At 44.6% G+C, this 21,734-nt stretch overlaps 1 protein-coding gene across 1 annotated transcript in view; it reads right to left on the bottom strand.

The window, feature by feature from the left end:
* The window catches only part of ctnnd2b (catenin (cadherin-associated protein), delta 2b), an 88,202-nt gene that overhangs the window by 42,865 nt on the left and 23,603 nt on the right, over positions 1-21,734 (bottom strand). Inside the window, exons 3-5 of the mRNA XM_076984726.1 lie at positions 20,955-21,067; positions 4,583-4,617; positions 3,767-3,883 (exon numbers count right to left, since the gene is read on the bottom strand). Of these exons, the coding sequence (XP_076840841.1) occupies positions 3,767-3,883; positions 4,583-4,617; positions 20,955-21,067 (265 nt within the window). The remainder of the gene's footprint in view (positions 1-3,766; positions 3,884-4,582; positions 4,618-20,954; positions 21,068-21,734) is intronic.

Genomic DNA, 21,734 nt, shown 5'->3' with positions numbered 1-21,734 from the left:
CCTCACTCTCTTCTCTCTCATCTCTCCCCTCACTCTCATCTCTCCCCTCACTCTCTTCTCTCTCATCTCTCTCCTCACTCTCATCTCTCCCCTCACTCTCATCTCTCTCCTCACTCATCTCTCCTCACTCTCATCTCTCTCCTCACTCTCATCTCTCCCCTCACTCTCATCTCTCCCCTCACTCTCATCTCTCCCCTCACTCTCATCTCTCTCCTCACTCTCATCTCTCTCCTCACTCTCATCTCTCCCCTCACTCTCATCTCTCTCCTCACTCTCATCTCTCTCCTCACTCTCATCTCTCTCCTTACTCTCATCTCCCCTCACTCTCATCTCTCTCCTCACTCTCATCTCTCCCCTCACTCTCATCTCTCCCCTCACTCTCATCTCTCCCCTCACTCTCATCTCTCTCCTCACTCTCATCTCTCCCCTCACTCTCATCTCTCTCCTCACTCTCATCTCTCTCCTCACTCTCATCTCTCCCCTCACTCTCATCTCTCCCCTCACTCTCTTCTCTCTCCTCACTCTCATCTCTCCCCTCACTCTCATCTCTCTCCTCACTCTCATCTCTCTCCTCACTCTCATCTCTCCCCTCTCTCTCCTCACTCTCCTCACTCTCATCTCTCCCCTCACTCTCATCTCTCCCCCTCACTCTCATCTCTCTCCTCACTCTCATCTCTCTCCTCACTCTCATTCTCTCTCCTCACTCTCATCTCTCCCCTCTCTCCTCCTCACTCTCCTCACTCTCATCTCTCCCCTCACTCTCATCTCTCCCTCACTCTCATCTCTCTCCTCACTCTCATCTCTCCCCTCACTCTCATCTCTCTCCTCACTCTCATCTCTCCCCTCACTCTCCTCACTCTCATCTCTCTCCTCACTCTCATCTCTCCCCTCACTCTCATCTCTCTCTCTCTCTCTCTCTCTCTCTCTCCTCTCTCTCTCTCTCTCACTCTCATCTCTCTCTCTTTCTCTCTCTCTCAGGCCTCTGGGCCTTGTAAGGGGAGGTGGGGGAAGGGTGGCGTGGATAATTCATTAGGGCCTTGAGGAGCCGCCAAGCTCATGCAGCCTTGAGGGGTGGGGGCTTGAGGGGGGGGGGGGGGGGGGGGGGGCTTGAGGGTGGGGGGCTTGAGGGGGGGGGGGGGGGGGGGCTTGAGGGGGGGGGGGGCTTGAGGGTGGGGGGCTTGAGGGTGGGGGGCTTGAGGGTGGGGGCTTGAGGGGGGGGGGGGGGGGGGGGGGGGGGGGTGGTTGAGGGTGGGGGCTTGAGGGGGGGGCTTGAGGGGGGGGGGGGGGGGGGCTTGAGGGGGGGGCTTGAGGGTGGGGTGTCTGGTCCTCAGCGGCCCCCCTGCAGAACTACACCCCAACTACACTACAACCTCATGGTGGAGGAGCTAAAGATGCACCTCGTTTAGCACATGGTTATGGAAGATTTGGCCCCACAAAGTCGCAAAGAAGTCCACACAGGTTCAGCTCAAAAAGGCCCCAGAGACTCATAACCTATAAACCAACACCAAATGGCACACCATCAAACCTCTAGAAAAAGCCAATTAGGTCGATTAGGATGTAATATTAAAAATCTGGTCAACTGTAGTGGCTTTTGTTACTAGTAAAACCACTTGAGGGTACTATGAAATTCATAGCGGGAGCTTCTTCAGTGACGAGCTTGGGGAGTCCATCTACAGCCTGAGAGAGTGATGATCATCTGGGTGAGAGCGCCACGTTTCTGCCTCGTCTCCTCAACTCCACGACAGTTTGGAGTTCCACACTCTCTGACCTGCATATCAGATCTGAGCCCTTCAATATTTAATCAGTCTTCTGCTTCAGCAGTCGAGAGAGAGAGAGAGGGAGGAAAAGAGAGAGAGAGAGAGAGGTAGCAGAGCAAGAGAGACAGAGAAAGAAAGAGAGGGGCAGGGGAGGGAGGGAGGGAGAGTGAAAGAGAGATGGAGAAAGAGAGAGCAACTGCAGTGGAATGCACACACACTGCTAGGTACATGCGTGTGGGGCAGAATAGAGCATCAGTCAACACATAAGAAAATGCAACCTTCAACTCTACTGTACGCTTCTCAAATACACTGCTAATTATAATTTTGTGCCAATGAAAATGTTGACAGTATACACAATATTTAAATGATTTAGCTATGATATTCAGAATGAAGGTGCCTAAATAACTGTCCCCCAAGGCCACACAGCAGCCAGAAACAAATGGTCCAAGTGAATTTGTAAAATAGTGTGCCATGTAACATTTAAAGGCACTTGGTGCCAGCTAAGAGCCCTGGCGGAGCGCACGCTGCACCCAGGGTTTCAGGCATCTCTGTATACATTTCTTCATTCCGCATGAGATCCAGCCTGATCTTTTCAGTGCACTGAATGTGTGCATGATTACTTTTTGAGGGGCATTATTTGACGGTTATTTTGGTTTGCATTTCTTCCCCGAACAGCAGTCATGAAAAAAATAAGCCCCTACAAACCGAGAGCAGTGTCAATAACCCCACGGAGGGGTAATTCACACATCCAGCCATTGACAACCATAATGTGGCATGACAGGTAACGCTCCGCGCGGGTGGGCGTCTCCTGAATGGCGTGAGTGCGGAGGACGGGGGAGCAGGAGGAGCAAAACACCTGCGAGGCTCCATTATCTGTCCCAGCATCTGGCAAAGCCAATTTGAACTCCCATCACTCCAGCTCAGCTCGTCCTCCCAGCCCATGTTTACCCATCGGTGGAAATCGGGGACCGTGACTCTTTGGATAAATGCAGCAGGGTCTCGATTCGCAGGTGTTTGCGTTCAGTACAGCAGACGCCAGTACCTGTTCCTCTACTACATGCTAGCTCACTGCCGGCTCACTCTGCACATGCAAATGGGGTCACTACTATGTCACTGCACAGGCACGTGAGCTCACTGCCATGTCTCTTTGGACAGTCACGTGAGCTCACTGCCATGTCTCTCTGGACAGGCACGTGAGCTCATTGCCATGGTCTCTCTGGACAGGCACGTGAGCTCATTGCCATGGTCTCTCTGGACAGTCACGTGAGCTCACTGCCATGTCTCTCTGGACAGGCACGTGAGCTCACCGCCATGTCTCTCTGGACAGTCACGTGAGCTCACCGCCATGTCTCTCTGGACAGGTACATGAGCTCGCCGCCATGTCTCTTTGGACAGGCATGTGAGCTCACCGCCATGTCTCTCTGGACAGTCACGTGAGCTCACCGCCATGTCTCTCTGGACAGGCACGTGAGCTCACTGCCATGTCTCTCTGGACAGGCACGTGAGCTCACTGCCATGTCTCTTTGGACAGACACATGAGCTCACTACCATGTCTCTTTGGACAGGCACGTGAGCTCACTACCATGTCTCTTTGGACAGGCACGTGAGCTCACTGCAATGTCTCTTTGGACAGTCACATGAGCTCACTGCCATGTCTCTTTGGACAGTCACATGAGCTCACTGCCATGTCTCTTTGGACAGTCACGTGAGCTCACTGCCATGTCTCTCTGGACAGTCACGTGAGCTCACTGCCATGTCTCTTTGGACAGTCACGTGAGCTCACTGCCATGTCTCTCTGGACAGGCACGTGAGCTCACTGCCATGTCTCTTTGGACAGTCACGTGAGCTCACTGCCATGTCTCTCTGGACAGTCACGTGAGCTCACTGCCATGTCTCTCTGGACAGGCACGTGAGCTCACTGCCATGTCTCTCTGGACAGTCACGTGAGCTCACTCATTCATTCATGTCAGGCTGCACTGCGAGCGTCGTGGAAGAAGAGCGCTCCTTACTTTCGCCTGCAGTGAATTCCTGGGAATCCAGGATGCCGGACTCTTGCAGGGATCGGATGCAGGAGTCCACCAGCTCCAGGCCGGTGGTCAGCTCTTCTTCTATATCCTTCTGTCCGTCTACGGAAAGAGAAATCTGTCAGCGTTGGCCATCGACAGAATCCACGAGAGTGGGCCAAAAATACAAAACGGTGGCCTTTCAAAGAGCAATGTTACAACAGCTGACCTATGACACTGTATCTGCTGAATGGTTGCTACCATGCTGACAGGCACATAACTTTCAACTGTACACCATCAGTGTACTGACAAACTAACACAGAGACAGAAGTAACTGCTGGTTACTCACAGTGTGAACAGGCACAATCCTGTGTAGAACTATATAGCAACCACATTCTCTACACCATTCTATATTTCTCAGAGATCATGTCCCCATACTGATTAAAATTTCCCATCCACCAAACCAATATCAGAGGCTAAGATGGGAAATAAGCTGTGCCCCTTCCACTCTCATGAATAATTCATACCCTTTACACATCTATTCTTTAGCCATGTTCCACTAATGTTATTATTTTCTCTTTCCTAACACACACTTCTGCATGATGAGTGGGGAAATATGGGCTCTTGTGGTGACACCTGACGGAGGAAAGCAGCTGTCCACAGCCTTCGCTTCCTCAACCGCACGAGCCTCCAACTGTTAGCCGCATGCCACGCCTGCCCAGTGTCAATGGGGGGGGGGGGGGGGGGGGGGGGGGATTTTCGCACGCCGCTCAGCTTTTAAGCAGCTGTCAGTAATGAGGCAGTGAGGCCCGTCTACTGTACCTTGGTTGTTCCAGCGGAACTTCTCATCCGCAGAGCTGCAACAGAAACAGAAAGAGAAGAGGCTAAATTTGGCACGTTGTGAAACGAAATCATTTTGCATGGTTAGCAAGGTCAAACAGATGGCTGCTTTTCTTGCTTTCCCAACAATAACCAGTCACGTGTTACAAAGCATGAAAGGTTTAGTCATACCTCATCTGTATGAATGGCTCATAAACGCTGCTATTTCTGTACATACTGCCATGTGAGCTGTAACCACTCACAGATCAATGAAGGATGTTACAGCGTCCAAACAGTGGTAATGATGATTATAGATCAGTAGGGAACGGAGGCAGGGCGAGGACTGCACTACTGATCAATGCTGGCCTGTGACAGGCTACCCTACTGTAAACAAAGATCGCCTTCAGCCTCACAGCCATTGATAAGTTAAAAGCTTTGCTCTCTCTCCCCTCGCCTGTGCTGCAGCTACTAATTCATCAGATTGATTTTGCGTGTGTGTGTGTTTGTGTGTGTGTGTGTGTGTGTGTGTGTGTGTGTGTGTGGAGATTTAAGTTGTGAGACTGGCCACAACTGGAGTGAGGAGTCACGGCAGACCCTCAGGTTAAAATGGCTACGCCGAGGGTTTTCTGCAAAACTCTGGCTGGTTATCTACAATTCTGCAGTGAACAAAAACCCTGGAGGGAGTCTGCGATGAACCACAGGGCAATTTCAGCAGCACTAGGCTTACTGAAAGAGCAGCCATGTTTGAAAGAGCCTTACACTGCTTTGCCCCGGGCGCTGCTAAATTTGTCTTAGTCATTACAAAAGTGACCTACATTAACAAAGAGGGAATATCATACTAAAAAAAACTGTCCAATAAACGATTGTAAAAAATTCTACAACTGCGTATGCAAATCTCAAATATGAAGGGACCATAGAGCAATTGATATAATTTAGTACAGCACAACATCACAGCATTAGGAACAGCTGTTGTGAATAAGCCAGTTTATATGAGGCTCGCTGAAGTCTTTTTAGCGAGAGCATGCTTTCATCTCTGTAGATAATCAACCTTGGTTTAATGCCTTGATAGATGGCCTCACAGCCGAGAGAGTGTGGAGGGTCAATGCGTGGTCAACAGTTAATCACTGTTTTCTATGGACCCTATTTTCCTACAGACAAAAACACTTGGATCACTTGATTTAGATAATAAGCATTACAAGTTTCAGTTCAGTTGACATTTTAATTTGAAGTAAATCCCTCCCTCCCACATTTAATATAAGCATTAACTTAAGTACTAATAGGTTAAATACACCGCATGAGTTGTGGAATAAACAGACACGGCTTGCCTCTTTTTTTACAATTCAAATGTTTTTAAAAGTTTTTCTTCATAATATATATAATATTAAAATCAATTATTGCAGTCTTCTATATAAATCAATTGTCTTCTATTTTAAATGCATAACCAATCATAGCCAATGTCAACTAAAAGTGCAAATCTAAATTCATTAAAGTCATGATCAAATCAGTATATAAGTGTTTTTGTTTATTTTAGCCATATATATATATATAGGTTTAAAGACGGTGTGTGTGTGTGTGTGTGTGTGTGTGTGTGTGTGTGTGTGTGTGTGTGTGTAAGAGAGACTCAGAAAGTGTGTTATAGTGTGAGCGAATAAAGAGTGAAAAAGTCAATGTATTGAATGTGGCCTTTGTCTTCTCATAATGCATGTGAAAGGGAGGATAGGGAGAGAGAGAGAGAGAGAGAGAGAGAAATACATGTCCTGAACTACTGGGGGGTCTTGATGAGGGTTCTCCCAACAGATGGAGGCAGACACATGACACATAGCCAGCCATGCACTGGGAGCCTCCATGTACAGGGTGGATGCACACAGCACGAGTGAGCAGAGCATGCAAACATCTTGACCATGGAGAAGATGGTCTCCAAGAGTCCTGTGGGGTGTGTGTGTTGTGAGAAAAGTCCTCTCTCCTCTGGCTGGGCCACATTGGAGCAGTACACGAGCACTGGTGTCTTACGCCATACAGAAAAAGGGATCCTTTCACAGGCAAAGACCACAAGCACCTGCCCATTCTAAAGAAAGCCAGGCTACCCATGAACCAGAACTGCGTCCGGGACCTTCCAACTCTGCCCGCGAACTGAATGTGAATGCTGTATGCCAGCAGGAAAGATAAATCTCTCCACATGATCCATTTTGAGCCTATAATAATTCTGAGTCTGCATCAGGGTCCATGATAACCCAGGCAAAGATATCGGAGACAGCAGGATCTTGTGTGCGATGAGGAGATGGTGAATTCGGTTGGGTCGAAGAAAATGAGAGGCAATGAATTATAAAGCAAGCTAGGTGCAGTATAGGCCTGGCACTCCAGCAAATGTACTGCACTTGAGAAGAGAAACAGGGAGACAGGAGAAGAAAAGCAGTAGAAGACAGAAGAGAAGGAGGGAGAGAAAGAGCGATAGAGGTGGAGGGAGAGTATGCATAATGGTGAGTGAGGCAGAAGGTGTGTTGTGCTATAGTGGAGACTGAGGTTGGCTCAGTGTCACAGGAGACTTGCTCTGCACGGTGGTTTTGAGTTGCTCAGAGGTCTCTGCTCACTCAAGGCACCAACCACAGGTGTGGGCCTTCATTCAGGACCACGGCTCTGTGCAAACCCAAACACAGTGCAGGAGCAACTTTAAGTTGACTTGCTTTCCGTCTGAACAGGTTGCAGTGAGCACACAGAGAGTCTGAATGGAAATAAAGCAGAGGTCTGCTGTGTTCATGGTCCTACTGCTGTGGGTTCTGAGAACATAAAAGAATGTTTTCCCCATAGCTGGAGTGTGTGATGATGGACTCTGGCTCCAGCAGGCTCCTCTGAACAAGCGGGTGTGCTGTCTTACGCTGCACCAGGGACACACACACTTGCTGATCCTGGACTCCACACAGAGGATGACCTCTCTACCTACTGACTGATCCTGGACTCCACACAGAGGATGACCTCTCTACCTACTGACTGATCCTGGACTCCACACAGAAGATGACCTCTCTACCTACTGACTGATCCTGGACTCCACACAGAGGATGACCTCTCTACCTACTGACTGATCCTGGACTCCACACAGAGGATGACCTCTCTACCTACTGACTGATCCTGGACTCCACACAGAAGATGACCTCTCTACCTACTGACTGATCCTGGACTCCACACAGAAGATGACCTCTCTACCTACTGACTGATCCTGGACTGCACACAGAGTATGACCTCTCTACCTACTGACTGATCCTGGACTCCACACAGAGGATAACCTCTCTACCTACTGACTGATCCTGGACTCCACACAGAGGATGACCTCTCTACCTACTGACTGATCCTGGACTCCACACAGAAGATGACCTCTCTACCTACTGACTGATCCTGGACTGCACACAGAGGATGACCTCTCTACCTACTGACTGATCCTGGACTCCACACAGAGGATGACCTCTCTACCTACTGACTGATCCTGGACTCCACACAGAGGATGACCTCTCTACCTACTGACTGATCCTGGACTCCACACAGAGGATAACCTCTCTACCTACTGACTGATCCTGGACTCCACACAGAAGATGACCTCTCTACCTACTGACTGCTGCTGCTCCTAGGAATCTTCTGGTGGACATCACAAATGATGTAGCACTGAAGAGAGAGAATGTCAGATCTGAGACAGCAGCTGCTTGCGTCTCAGGCCTTGGGACACAGCAGGACGTGGAAATGATACAGCAAAGAGAGTGCTGGTGTGTTTGGTGCCACCGCTGTGCTGCACACTGTGCTGGTTGTTGTGCTGGACACTGTGCTGGACACTGTGCTGGTTGTTGTGCAGGACACTGTGCTGGTTGTTGTGCTGGACACTGTGCTGGTTGTTGTGCTGCACACTGTGCTGGTTGTTGTGCTGGACACTGTGCTGGTTGTTGTGCTGCACACTGTGCTGGTTGTTGTGCTGGACGCTGTGCTGGTTGTTGTGCTGGACGCTGTGCTGGTTGTTGTGCTGTACGCTGTGCTGAACACTGTGCTGGATGCTGTGCTGGTTGTTGTGCTGGACGCTGTGCTGGTTGTTGTGCTGGACACTGTGCTGGTTGTTGTGCTGCACACTGTGCTGGTTGTTGTGCTGGACACTGTGCTGGTTGTTGTGCTGGACGCAGTGCTGGACGCTGTGCTGGACACTGTGCTGGTTGTTGTGCTGGACACTGTGCTGGTTGTTGTGCTGGTTGTTGTGCTGCACACTGTGCTGGACGCTGTGCTGGACGCTGTGCTGGTTGTTGTGCTGAACACTGCTGGACGCTGTGCTGGTTGTTGTGCTGGACGCTGTGCTGGTTGTTGTGCTGGACACTGTGCTGGTTGTTGTGCTGGACACTGTGCTGGACGCTGTGCTGGTTGTTGTGCTGGACGCTGTGCTGGTTGTTGTGCTGGACACTGTGCTGGTTGTTGTGCTGGACACTGTGCTGGTTGTTGTGCTGGGTGCTGTGCTGGATACATTATCCTAAGGCTTCATCACACTCCCACTGTGTAACACTCAAGTTGCTAGCGAGGTGACGTCACCCAGCGTACTCCACCAGGTCACTGATGAGTCATGGCAGTGGTGACATGCTGAGCACATCATGGTTTAGACCACGTGGCTCTGATCACAAAACCTTGCAGCGGTATACATTATCCACAATTCTATTTTGCCTGAATTAATTTATCGCTTTCATGGACATAGACATGTTTTCTTAGCTGGTATGATCTTATTTAATCCTCTACATGACCCCCCCTAGCTTTCATTCTTTAATAGCAATTTCAGGTTGCATTTATGGGTAAGGTTTTCCTTCACAACGTGCCCCAGCTGCTGTACCCAGGCGCCCTAGGTTCATCTGGCCACACCACCAAACAGGACGCTGGGCTCGGGCAGCAGGAACCTGCTGTACTCTGCTGTCTGTGAAGCTGTTTCGCACTCAGAGTGAGCTTAAATCTGAAGGCGAAGCTGCTCAGCCTGGAGCCTTCATCTCCTCTTAATCCTAACAGATTGGCTGCCAAGTCAATATGCTCCAGCCTTCCTCTCACTGTATGAGGAGATGCTTAGTGTGAGTCAAAGCCGTGGCGGCAGACAGCCGTAATAAACCCAATATCCATCAGTGGCAGAGGGGCCTATTTGAGCACAGATGCCCCGGCGCCCACAGACAAACAGCAGGAGGCTGTAGTTGCCCCTTTGTCTGGTGCAGGACTTCAGGTAGGGCAATATCACAGGAATACTGAAGAACATAGAGATTGAGCTAGGTGGTGTAATTTGACATATGACTGATGATGAGTGCGTTATGTCTGATGAGTGCGTTATGTCTGATGAGTGTGTTATGTCTGATGAGTGCGTTATGTCTGATGAGTGTGTTATGTCTGATGAGTGTGTTATGTCTGATGAGTGCGTTATGACTGATGAGTGCGTTATGACTGATGAGTGCGTTATGACTGATGAGTGTGTTATGACTGATGAGTGCGTTATGTCTGATGAGTGTGTTATGACTGATCAGTGCGTTATGACTGATGAGTGCGTTATGACTGATGAGTGTGTTATGACTGATGAGTGAGTTATGACTGATGAGTGTGTTATGACTGATGAGTGCGTTATGTCTGATGAGTGTGTTATGTCTGATGAGTGCGTTATGTCTGATGAGTGTGTTATGACTGATGAGTGTGTTATGACTGATGAGTGCGTTATGACTGATGAGTGCGTTATGACTGATGAGTGCGTTATGTCTGATGAGTGCGTTATGTCTGATGAGTGCGTTATGTCTGATGAGTGTGTTATGTCTGATGAGTGTGTTATGACTGATGAGTGCGTTATGACTGATGAGTGCGTTATGACTGATGAGTGTGTTATGACTGATGAGTGCGTTATGTCTGATGAGTGCGTTATGTCTGATGAGTGCGTTATGTCTGATGAGTGTGTTATGTCTGATGAGTGTGTTATGTCTGATGAGTGCGTTATGACTGATGAGTGCGTTATGACTGATGAGTGCGTTATGACTGATGAGTGCGTTATGTCTGATGAGTGCGTTATGACTGATGAGTGCGTTATGACTGATGAGTGCGTTATGACTGATGAGTGCGTTATGACTGATGAGTGTGTTATGACTGATGAGTGAGTTATGTCTGATGAGTGTGTTATGTCTGATGAGTGTGTTATGTCTGATGAGTGCGTTATGTCTGATGAGTGTGTTATGACTGATGAGTGCGTTATGACTGATGAGTGTGTTATGACTGATGAGTGAGTTATGACTGATGAGTGTGTTATGACTGATGAGTGAGTTATGACTGATGAGTGTGTTATGACTGATGAGTGTGTTATGTCTGATGAGTGCATTATGTCTGATGAGTGCGTTATGACTGATGAGTGCGTTATGACTGATGAGTGTGTTATGACTGATGAGTGAGTTATGTCTGATGAGTGTGTTATGACTGATGAGTGAGTTATGACTGATGAGTGCATTATGACTGATGAGCAGTGTTGCGAATAACGCCGTTAAAAATAACGGCGTTAGGTAACGGCGTCATTTTGTTAATAACGGGATAATATAATTAATTACTTTTCCTGTCGTTACAACGCCGTTTACGTTACTGGTCATTAAAAGCGGTGCGTTACTATATATTGATATACTAACAGTAATCCGAGCGGACCGCTGCCCAGACTAGTGAGAAGTAACAGATCTCGATAGGTCACAGTTCTCTGTGTAACACCTGTTTAACTTAACAAGTCAATAAGCGATTGACTAAGGCAGAGTTATGGTAGCCAATCAGAGCCAGTGTTTTTACACGCGCGCCGAAGCACACGACACAAACAGAGAAGAGACAGAAATGGCGAGGAAGAAAAATTAGCATTTTCAAGGTGGCGATATAAACATTATTTAAGAAAATACTTGAAGTTCCTGAATGTCTACCAGACTGGGTATTTGAATTATTTAATTAAGAATAGAGGTTGTATTGTTAAGTTTACTTCTGTTGTGAACAAACAGTTGTCTCAGATTGAGAGAATTTTATTTTATTTGATAGATGTAAATGCACTTTATATAGTGTAACTGTTTACTATTTTTATTTTTATTTTTTTACAAAGATTTGGGATATTAAAGGATTTTATCCTGCACTGGTCTGTGGATGTGCAATAAATATCAAAAGTTAAACACCTTTCTGATCTACTCATTTCAACTGACTGTGAAAACTGCTTTTTCAAAAAAAATCCTTATTCATTGGCATATAACTTTTTTTTAACTGTAACGCAAATAGTTACTTTCTCTGGTAACGAGTTACTTTTATTATAGAGTAATTCAGTTACTAACTCAGTTACTTTTTTGAACAAGTAGTGAGTAACTATAACTAATTACTTTTTTAAAGTAACGTTCCCAACACTGGTTATGACTGATGAGTGCGTTATGACTGATGAGTGTGTTATGTCTGATGAGTGAGTTATGACTGATGAGTGAGTTATGACTGATGAGTGCGTTATGTCTGATGAGTGCGTTATGACTGATGAGTGTGTTATGACTGATGAGTGTGTTACGACTGATGAGTGTGTTATGACTGATGAGTGTGTTATGTCTGATGAGTGATTTATGTGTGATGAGTGTGTTATGACTGATGAGTGCGTTATGACTGATGAGTGTGTTATGTCTGATGAGTGAGTTATGTCTGATGAGTGCGTTATGACTGATGAGTGTGTTATGACTGATGAGTGCGTTATGTCTGATGAGTGAGTTATGTCTGATGAGTGCGTTATGACTGATGAGTGTGTTATGACTGATGAGTGTGTTATGACTGATGAGTGCGTTATGACTGATGAGTGTGTTATGACTGATGAGTGCGTTATGTCTGATGAGTGAGTTATGACTGATGAGTGCGTTATGTCTGATGAGTGAGTTATGACTGATGAGTGCATTATGACTGATGAGCAGTGTTGCGAATAACGCCGTTAAAAATAACGGCGTTAGGTAACGGCGTCATTTTGTTAATAACGGGATAATATAATTAATTACTTTTCCTGTCGTTACAACGCCGTTTACGTTACTGGTCATTAAAAGCGGTGCGTTACTATATATTGATATACTAACAGTAATCCGAGCGGACCGCTGCCCAGACTAGTGAGAAGTAACAGATCTCGATAGGTCACAGTTCTCTGTGTAACACCTGTTTAACTTAACAAGTCAATAAGCGATTGACTAAGGCAGAGTTATGGTAGCCAATCAGAGCCAGTGTTTTTACACGTGCGCCGAAGCACACGACACAAACAGAGAAGAGACAGAAATGGCGAGGAAGAAAAATTAGCATTTTCAAGGTGGCGATATAAACATTATTTAAGAAAATACTTGAAGTTCCTGAATGTCTACCAGACTGGGTAGTTGAATTATTTAATTAAGAATAGAGGTTGTATTGTTAAGTTTACTTCTGTTGTGAACAAACAGTTGTCTCAGATTGAGAGAATTTTATTTTATTTGATAGATGTAAATGCACTTTATATAGTGTAACTGTTTACTATTTTTATTTTTATTTTTTTACAAAGATTTGGGATATTAAAGGATTTTATCCTGCACTGGTCTGTGGATGTGCAATAAATATCAAAAGTTAAACACCTTTCTGATCTACTCATTTCAACTGACTGTGAAAACTGCTTTTTCAAAAAAAATCCTTATTCATTGGCATATAACTTTTTTTTAACTGTAACGCAAATAGTTACTTTCTCTGGTAACGAGTTACTTTTATTATAGAGTAATTCAGTTACTAACTCAGTTACTTTTTTGAACAAGTAGTGAGTAACTATAACTAATTACTTTTTTAAAGTAACGTTCCCAACACTGGTTATGACTGATGAGTGCGTTATGACTGATGAGTGTGTTATGTCTGATGAGTGTGTTATGACTGATGAGTGAGTTATGACTGATGAGTGCGTTATGTCTGATGAGTTCGTTATGTCTGATGAGTGCGTTATGACTGATGAGTGTGTTATGACTGATGAGTGTGTTATGACTGATGAGTGCGTTATGTCTGATGAGTGAGTTATGACTGATGAGTGTGTTATGTCTGATGAGTGCGTTATGACTGATGAGTGTGTTATGACTGATGAGTGAGTTATGACTGATGAGTGTGTTACGACTGATGAGTGTGTTATGTCTGATGAGTGCGTTATGACTGATGAGTGTGTTATGACTGATGAGTGCGTTATGACTGATGAGTGTGTTATGTCTGATGAGTGTGTTATGACTGATGAGTGTGTTATGACTGATGAGTGCGTTATGTCTGATGAGTGTGTTATGACTGATGAGTGTGTTATGACTGATGAGTGCGTTATGTCTGATGAGTGTGTTACGACTGATGAGTGCGTTATGTCTGATGAGTGTGTTATGACTGATGAGTGTGTTATGACTGATGAGTGCGTTATGTCTCATGAGTGTGTTATGACTGATGAGTGTGTTATGTCTGATGAGTGTGTTATGACTGATGAGTGTGTTATGACTGATGAGTGCGTTATGTCTGATGAGTGCGTTATGACTGATGAGTGTGTTATGTCTGATGAGTGTGTTATGTCTGATGAGTGTGTTATGTCTGATGAGTGTGTTACGACTGATGAGTGCGTTATGTCTGATGAGTGTGTTATGACTGATGAGTGTGTTATGACTGATGAGTGCGTTATGTCTCATGAGTGTGTTATGACTGATGAGTGTGTTATGTCTGATGAGTGTGTTATGACTGATGAGTGTGTTATGACTGATGAGTGCGTTATGTCTGATGAGTGCGTTATGACTGATGAGTGTGTTATGTCTGATGAGTGTGTTATGTCTGATGAGTGTGTTATGACTGATGAGTGTGTTATGTCTGATGAGTGAGTTATGACTGATGAGTGAGTTATGACTGATGAGTGTGTTATGTCTGATGAGTGTGTTATGTCTGATGAGTGTGTTATGACTGATGAGTGTGTTATGACTGATGAGTGTGTTATGTCTGATGAGTGTGTTATGACTGATGAGTGTGTTATGTCTGATGAGTGTGTTATGTCTGATGAGTGTGTTATGTCTGATGAGTGTGTTATGACTGATGAGTGTGTTATGTCTGATGAGTGTGTTATGACTGATGAGTGTGTTATGACTGATGAGTGTGTTATGTCTGATGAGTGATTTATGTGTGATGAGTGTGTTATGACTGATGAGTGCGTTATGACTGATGAGTGTGTTATGTCTGATGAGTGAGTTATGTCTGATGAGTGCGTTATGACTGATGAGTGTGTTATGACTGATGAGTGCGTTATGTCTGATGAGTGAGTTATGTCTGATGAGTGCGTTATGACTGATGAGTGTGTTATGACTGATGAGTGTGTTATGACTGATGAGTGCGTTATGACTGATGAGTGTGTTATGACTGATGAGTGCGTTATGTCTGATGAGTGAGTTATGACTGATGAGTGCGTTATGTCTGATGAGTGAGTTATGACTGATGAGTGCATTATGACTGATGAGCAGTGTTGCGAATAACGCCGTTAAAAATAACGGCGTTAGGTAACGGCGTCATTTTGTTAATAACGGGATAATATAATTAATTACTTTTCCTGTCGTTACAACGCCGTTTACGTTACTGGTCATTAAAAGCGGTGCGTTACTATATATTGATATACTAACAGTAATCCGAGCGGACCGCTGCCCAGACTAGTGAGAAGTAACAGATCTCGATAGGTCACAGTTCTCTGTGTAACACCTGTTTAACTTAACAAGTCAATAAGCGATTGACTAAGGCAGAGTTATGGTAGCCAATCAGAGCCAGTGTTTTTACACGTGCGCCGAAGCACACGACACAAACAGAGAAGAGACAGAAATGGCGAGGAAGAAAAATTAGCATTTTCAAGGTGGCGATATAAACATTATTTAAGAAAATACTTGAAGTTCCTGAATGTCTACCAGACTGGGTAGTTGAATTATTTAATTAAGAATAGAGGTTGTATTGTTAAGTTTACTTCTGTTGTGAACAAACAGTTGTCTCAGATTGAGAGAATTTTATTTTATTTGATAGATGTAAATGCACTTTATATAGTGTAACTGTTTACTATTTTTATTTTTATTTTTTTACAAAGATTTGGGATATTAAAGGATTTTATCCTGCACTGGTCTGTGGATGTGCAATAAATATCAAAAGTTAAACACCTTTCTGATCTACTCATTTCAACTGACTGTGAAAACTGCTTTTTCAAAAAAAATCCTTATTCATTGGCATATAACTTTTTTTTAACTGTAACGCAAATAGTTACTTTCTCTGGTAACGAGTTACTTTTATTATAGAGTAATTCAGTTACTAACTCAGTTACTTTTTTGAACAAGTAGTGAGTAACTATAACTAATTACTTTTTTAAAGTAACGTTCCCAACACTGGTTATGACTGATGAGTGCGTTATGACTGATGAGTGTGTTATGTCTGATGAGTGTGTTATGACTGATGAGTGAGTTATGACTGATGAGTGCGTTATGTCTGATGAGTTCGTTATGTCTGATGAGTGCGTTATGACTGATGAGTGTGTTATGACTGATGAGTGTGTTATGACTGATGAGTGCGTTATGTCTGATGAGTGAGTTATGACTGATGAGTGTGTTATGTCTGATGAGTGCGTTATGACTGATGAGTGTGTTATGACTGATGAGTGAGTTATGACTGATGAGTGTGTTACGACTGATGAGTGTGTTATGTCTGATGAGTGCGTTATGACTGATGAGTGTGTTATGACTGATGAGTGCGTTATGACTGATGAGTGTGTTATGTCTGATGAGTGTGTTATGACTGATGAGTGTGTTATGACTGATGAGTGCGTTATGTCTGATGAGTGTGTTATGACTGATGAGTGTGTTATGACTGATGAGTGCGTTATGTCTGATGAGTGTGTTACGACTGATGAGTGCGTTATGTCTGATGAGTGTGTTATGACTGATGAGTGTGTTATGACTGATGAGTGCGTTATGTCTCATGAGTGTGTTATGACTGATGAGTGTGTTATGTCTGATGAGTGTGTTATGACTGATGAGTGTGTTATGACTGATGAGTGCGTTATGTCTGATGAGTGCGTTATGACTGATGAGTGTGTTATGTCTGATGAGTGTGTTATGTCTGATGAGTGTGTTATGTCTGATGAGTGTGTTACGACTGATGAGTGCGTTATGTCTGATGAGTGTGTTATGACTGATGAGTGTGTTATGACTGATGAGTGCGTTATGTCTCATGAGTGTGTTATGACTGATGAGTGTGTTATGTCTGATGAGTGTGTTATGACTGATGAGTGTGTTATGACTGATGAGTGCGTTATGTCTGATGAGTGCGTTATGACTGATGAGTGTGTTATGTCTGATGAGTGTGTTATGTCTGATGAGTGTGTTATGACTGATGAGTGTGTTATGTCTGATGAGTGAGTTATGACTGATGAGTGAGTTATGACTGATGAGTGTGTTATGTCTGATGAGTGTGTTATGTCTGATGAGTGTGTTATGACTGATGAGTGTGTTATGACTGATGAGTGTGTTATGTCTGATGAGTGTGTTATGACTGATGAGTGTGTTATGTCTGATGAGTGTGTTATGTCTGATGAGTGTGTTATGTCTGATGAGTGTGTTATGACTGATGAGTGTGTTATGTCTGATGAGTGTGTTATGACTGATGAGTGTGTTATGACTGATGAGTGTGTTATGTCTGATGAGTGTGTTATGTCTGATGAGTGTGTTATGTCTGATGAGTGAGTTATGTCTGATGAGTGCGTTATGTCTGATGAGTGTGTTATGACTGATGAGTGTGTATATATAAGTGTTTGCACTCGTGGTGCATTTAGAAGTTCTAAGGATCGAACTAACCTTTTCCACCAGAGAGGAAGAACATTTTTCTCTAGTGAAGTGATGCCTGACTTTCCTCAAATGTCAAGGTTTCTTGATTTAATTGGTTTTGTTTAACTTTTTTTGCTTTTCATGTGCTATGTCCAATGTATAGTCAATGAGACAATGCACCCTCTAAAAAACTTTCATGTGCCATCTGAGTATGACAATGCCAAAAATGGTTTATGCTGTATCATGGGAATGGAATTTAAGAGACGAATAACCACATTCGATATAAGGAACTAACAACACAGTTAAGGTACTAATAATCAGACGGTTGCTGGTTCAAGACCAAGTGTCAATTGCTCCATCTTTAGTGAAAAATGCGAATGATTTCAATCATCAGCCAAAAACGTTCCAGATTGTCACTCAGTTTGGCTTTTACACCATTCCTATAGAGGACCTCAGTCCCCCAACTGCCAAGCTGCACCAGGCCAGTGCAGACCAATCCCAGGGGAGGCTGTTGGGTTTGTCTGGCAGGAAAATGGTCTACCAGCTTAAGTGCTCACTCGAGTTTAGTGAGACGGGAGGAGGTGCAACTGAGAATGTTTGCTGGCAAGTGGAAGGTCATGTGACCGGATGATTCAGAGGCCGAGCCCAAACTTGGTGCGCTCAGACAGTAAGACAGTTTAGCCTGACCTTTTACTGGCACAGGCTGGTGAGTGCCTGTGTTATTTATTTATTAACACAGGTCATCAGGGATTTCACAACTGACTGAATTGAGGAGACTATTTGTTTTAGAACTAGGCCAGATTTCATTTTTTATTTTATAGGGATCTTCTATAAATGACAACAGGAACTGGAACTTGGAGAAATGTTTAACTAGAGTCAGGTAATCAGAAGTATATAGAATCTATAATAACATTAGATTCCATAATTTTTAGCCTCACACCATCTTACCAAACCAGGGCTTAAAACTCTGCACATTAAAAACATATAAGCTTTAAATGATTGGTTCCAAATTCTCCAATACAGGCCTTACTAAAGTTGTGGTATCCTGACTCTTTTTAATTGCACATGGCACAATCCTACCAATAGTTTTTGCATTAAGAGCTTACTTTCTAGTTTCTGAAAAGAAGATTTCTTGGGGCTTTGGAAGGCTTTAAACCACTGCACCACTGCCTTAGGGTCAGCGGAACCTGCAAAAGACGCCTCCATATTTCTCACTATTAAAACCAGCAGTGAGGCTGAGTTATGCAGTATTCTGAATGCTGGGGAAACATTTTTAACAAGGAACAATCTGAAAATGAACAAACAAATCCCTCAGACTGAGATGAAGGATGCCCAACTTGTTTAGTTTGCAGGCAATACATCTTAGATAATTAGACAGCAGGGAAGGTCGCTGTTTTTGCATCTGCATTTACAAGTACTAGTACTGCATGAATGTGTATTTACACTGTATCCCAATGAGATTTTTACAGTAAAACTACAAAAAAATGTGGGTTTAAGCAGCTTAATTGTGTCCTTGAGCAGGTTATTTGTGTATGTTGTGCATCCACCTCCTCCTAGCGTAAAAATCTTTTTGCGATATTTGGGGCTTTTTTCGAATTTTGGTCTTTTTCCATCCAGCTTTTTTCATGCGCATTTTCAAAATGCACAAAAACTCGGTGGATAGAAAACCCTCTATTGTGAGGGGAGATAAAGGGGCTGTGTGTTACAGTGAGGGGAGATAAAGAGGCTGTGTGTTACAGTGAGGGGAGATAAAGGGGCTGTGTGTTACAGTGAGGGGAGAAAACGGGGCTGTGTGTTACAGTGAGGGGAGATAAAGGGGCTGTGTGTTACAGTGAGGGAGATAATGGGGCTGTGTGTTACAGTGAGGGGAGATAAAGAGGCTGTGTGTTAAAGTGAGGGGAGATAAAGGGGCTGTGTGTTACAGTGAGGGGAGATAAAGGGGCTGTGTGTTACAGTGAGGGGAGATAAAGAGGCTGTGTGTTACAGTGAGGGGAGATAAAGGGGCTGTGTGTTACAGTGAGGGGAGATAAAGGGGCTGTGTGTTACAGTGAGGGGAGATAAAGGGGCTGTGTGTTACAGTGAGGGGAAATAAAGGGGCTGTGTGTTACAAGAGGGGAGATAAAGAGGCTGTGTGTTACAGTGAGGGGAGATAAAGGGGCTGTGTGTTACAGTGAGGGGGACATAAAGGGGCTGTGTGTTACAAGCCGGGTTTCCATCCAAACCTTTCGAAAAAATAATGCGCAATTTCCAAGTTTCAGCAGAAAAAAATGCGAATTAAGCCTTGCTTCCATTCATTACAGTTATGCGAATAAACTTTAGATCATGTGAGAGGACGCCAAAACAATAGTGGTTTTACGTCCATCTGGCAGTTACGCATTTTTGCACGTTGAGATTTTGAAACATTTTTTTCTTTTTCTTTTCTATACATGGAGAAGTTAAATTCAATTTTTGCTCTCTCCAGAACTGTTTTTGCATGCATTTGCCATCTTTACATCGCGATCATGTACAGAACCACATGACTTGAGGCATGATACGTCATCGTTTATGCGAAAAACCCTTTTCCATCCAGTTTTTTCGAATTTTGGGGAGATAAAGGGGCTGTGTGTTACAGTGAAGGGAGATAAAGGGGCTGTGTGTTACACTGAGGGGAGATAAAGGGGCTGTGTGTTACACTGAGGGGAGAAAACGGGGCTGTGTGTTACACTGAGGGGAGATAAAGGGGCTGTGTTACAGTGAGGGGAGATAAAGGGGCTGTGTGTTACAGTGAGGAGAGATAAAGGGGCTGTGTGTTACAGTGAGGGGAGATAAAGGGGCTGTGTGTTACACTGAGGGGAGATAAAGGGGCTGTGTGTTACAGTGAGGGGAGATAAAGGGGCTGTGTGTTACAGTGAGGGGAGAAAACGGGGCTGTGTGTTACAGTGAGGGGAGATAATGGGGCTGTGTGTTACACTGAGGGGAGATAATGGGGCTGTGTGTTACACTGAGGGGAGATAAAGGAGCTGTGTGTTACAGTGAGGGGAGAAAACGGGGCTGTGTGTTACAGTGAGGGGAGAAAACGGGGCTGTGTGTTACAGTGAGGGGAGATAAAGGGGCTGTGTGTTACACTGAGGGGAGAAAACGGGGCTGTGTGTTACAGTGAGGGGAGATAAAGGGGCTGTGTTACAGTGAGGGGAGATAAAGGGGCTATGTGTTACAGTGAGGGGAGATAAAGAGGCTGTGTTACAGTGAGGGGAGATAAAGGGGCTGTGTGTTACAGTGAAGGGAGATAAAGGGGCTGTGTGTTACACTGAGGGGAGATAAAGGGGTTGTGTGTTACACTGAGGGGAGAAAACGGGGCTGTGTGTTACACTGAGGGGAGATAAAGGGGCTGTGTTACAGTGAGGGGAGATAAAGGGGCTGTGTGTTACAGTGAGGAGAGATAAAGGGGCTGTGTGTTACAGTGAGGGGAGATAAAGAGGCTGTGTGTTACAGTGAGGGGAGATAAAGGGGCTGTGTTACAGTGAGGGGAGAGGCTGGGGGTAACGGTTATGGTAGAAGGTGGATGAGGCCACTCAACCCACCTGATGCTGCTCACACTGCCGGTCTCAGATCCCAGCTTGCATCGCTCCAACTGGGTGGCCACAATCTGCCGCTCGGCTTCTAGCTCTCTAGTCAGTCTTTCAAACTGCAGCTCCTGCACGTGAAACACACACAATGTTCACAGAGTGTACACGTCAATTACTTTGTTACTTTGTAAACATATCATTACATTTGTTTGCTGTGCTGATGTTTTACGGGGCCTAAAGTGCTTGTAAGTACTGCATTACACTGCTGGCATGTTTGGGTATTCATACTTAACTGCTGTGTGCTTTTTCCCAGGTAACAACATATAACACAAACACACTCACACATAGACACACTATACATGCCTTTGAAGTTTTTCTTTTTGTGAGGTTATTATCAATTTAGATGAGTTTTCAATATGAACAAATAATGCATACAAAAACGAAAAATATTCATTTTAAAGAGTAGGAGACGCAAAAGTAAACCGTCTGTAGTGTTTTACTGTCATGAAACCATTTCATTCTCTAAAGAAGTAAGGAAGGAGCCTAAATGGTCTGATGGCCCTTTCAGACAAGTAGATGTGTAGCATTAAAACCAAGAGGAGAGTATCAGCACCAAACATCCCTTCCCTCCTGTCTTAATTAGATATGCACCACTTAACATCTAATGACAAACCTGTCGATTCTAAACAAGAGGCTTAAATCCCAGTATGCTCCTTTAAAGTAATCACTGTGAAAACCTGCTATGAGAGAGAGAGAGAAAGAGAGAGAGAGAGGCATGCAGAGAGAGGGAGAGAG

Source organism: Brachyhypopomus gauderio, unplaced genomic scaffold (assembly GCF_052324685.1).
Source record: "Brachyhypopomus gauderio isolate BG-103 unplaced genomic scaffold, BGAUD_0.2 sc34, whole genome shotgun sequence".
NCBI classification, from domain to species: domain Eukaryota; kingdom Metazoa; phylum Chordata; class Actinopteri; order Gymnotiformes; family Hypopomidae; genus Brachyhypopomus; species Brachyhypopomus gauderio.
This window is presented reverse-complemented; position numbering and strand designations above follow the sequence as displayed.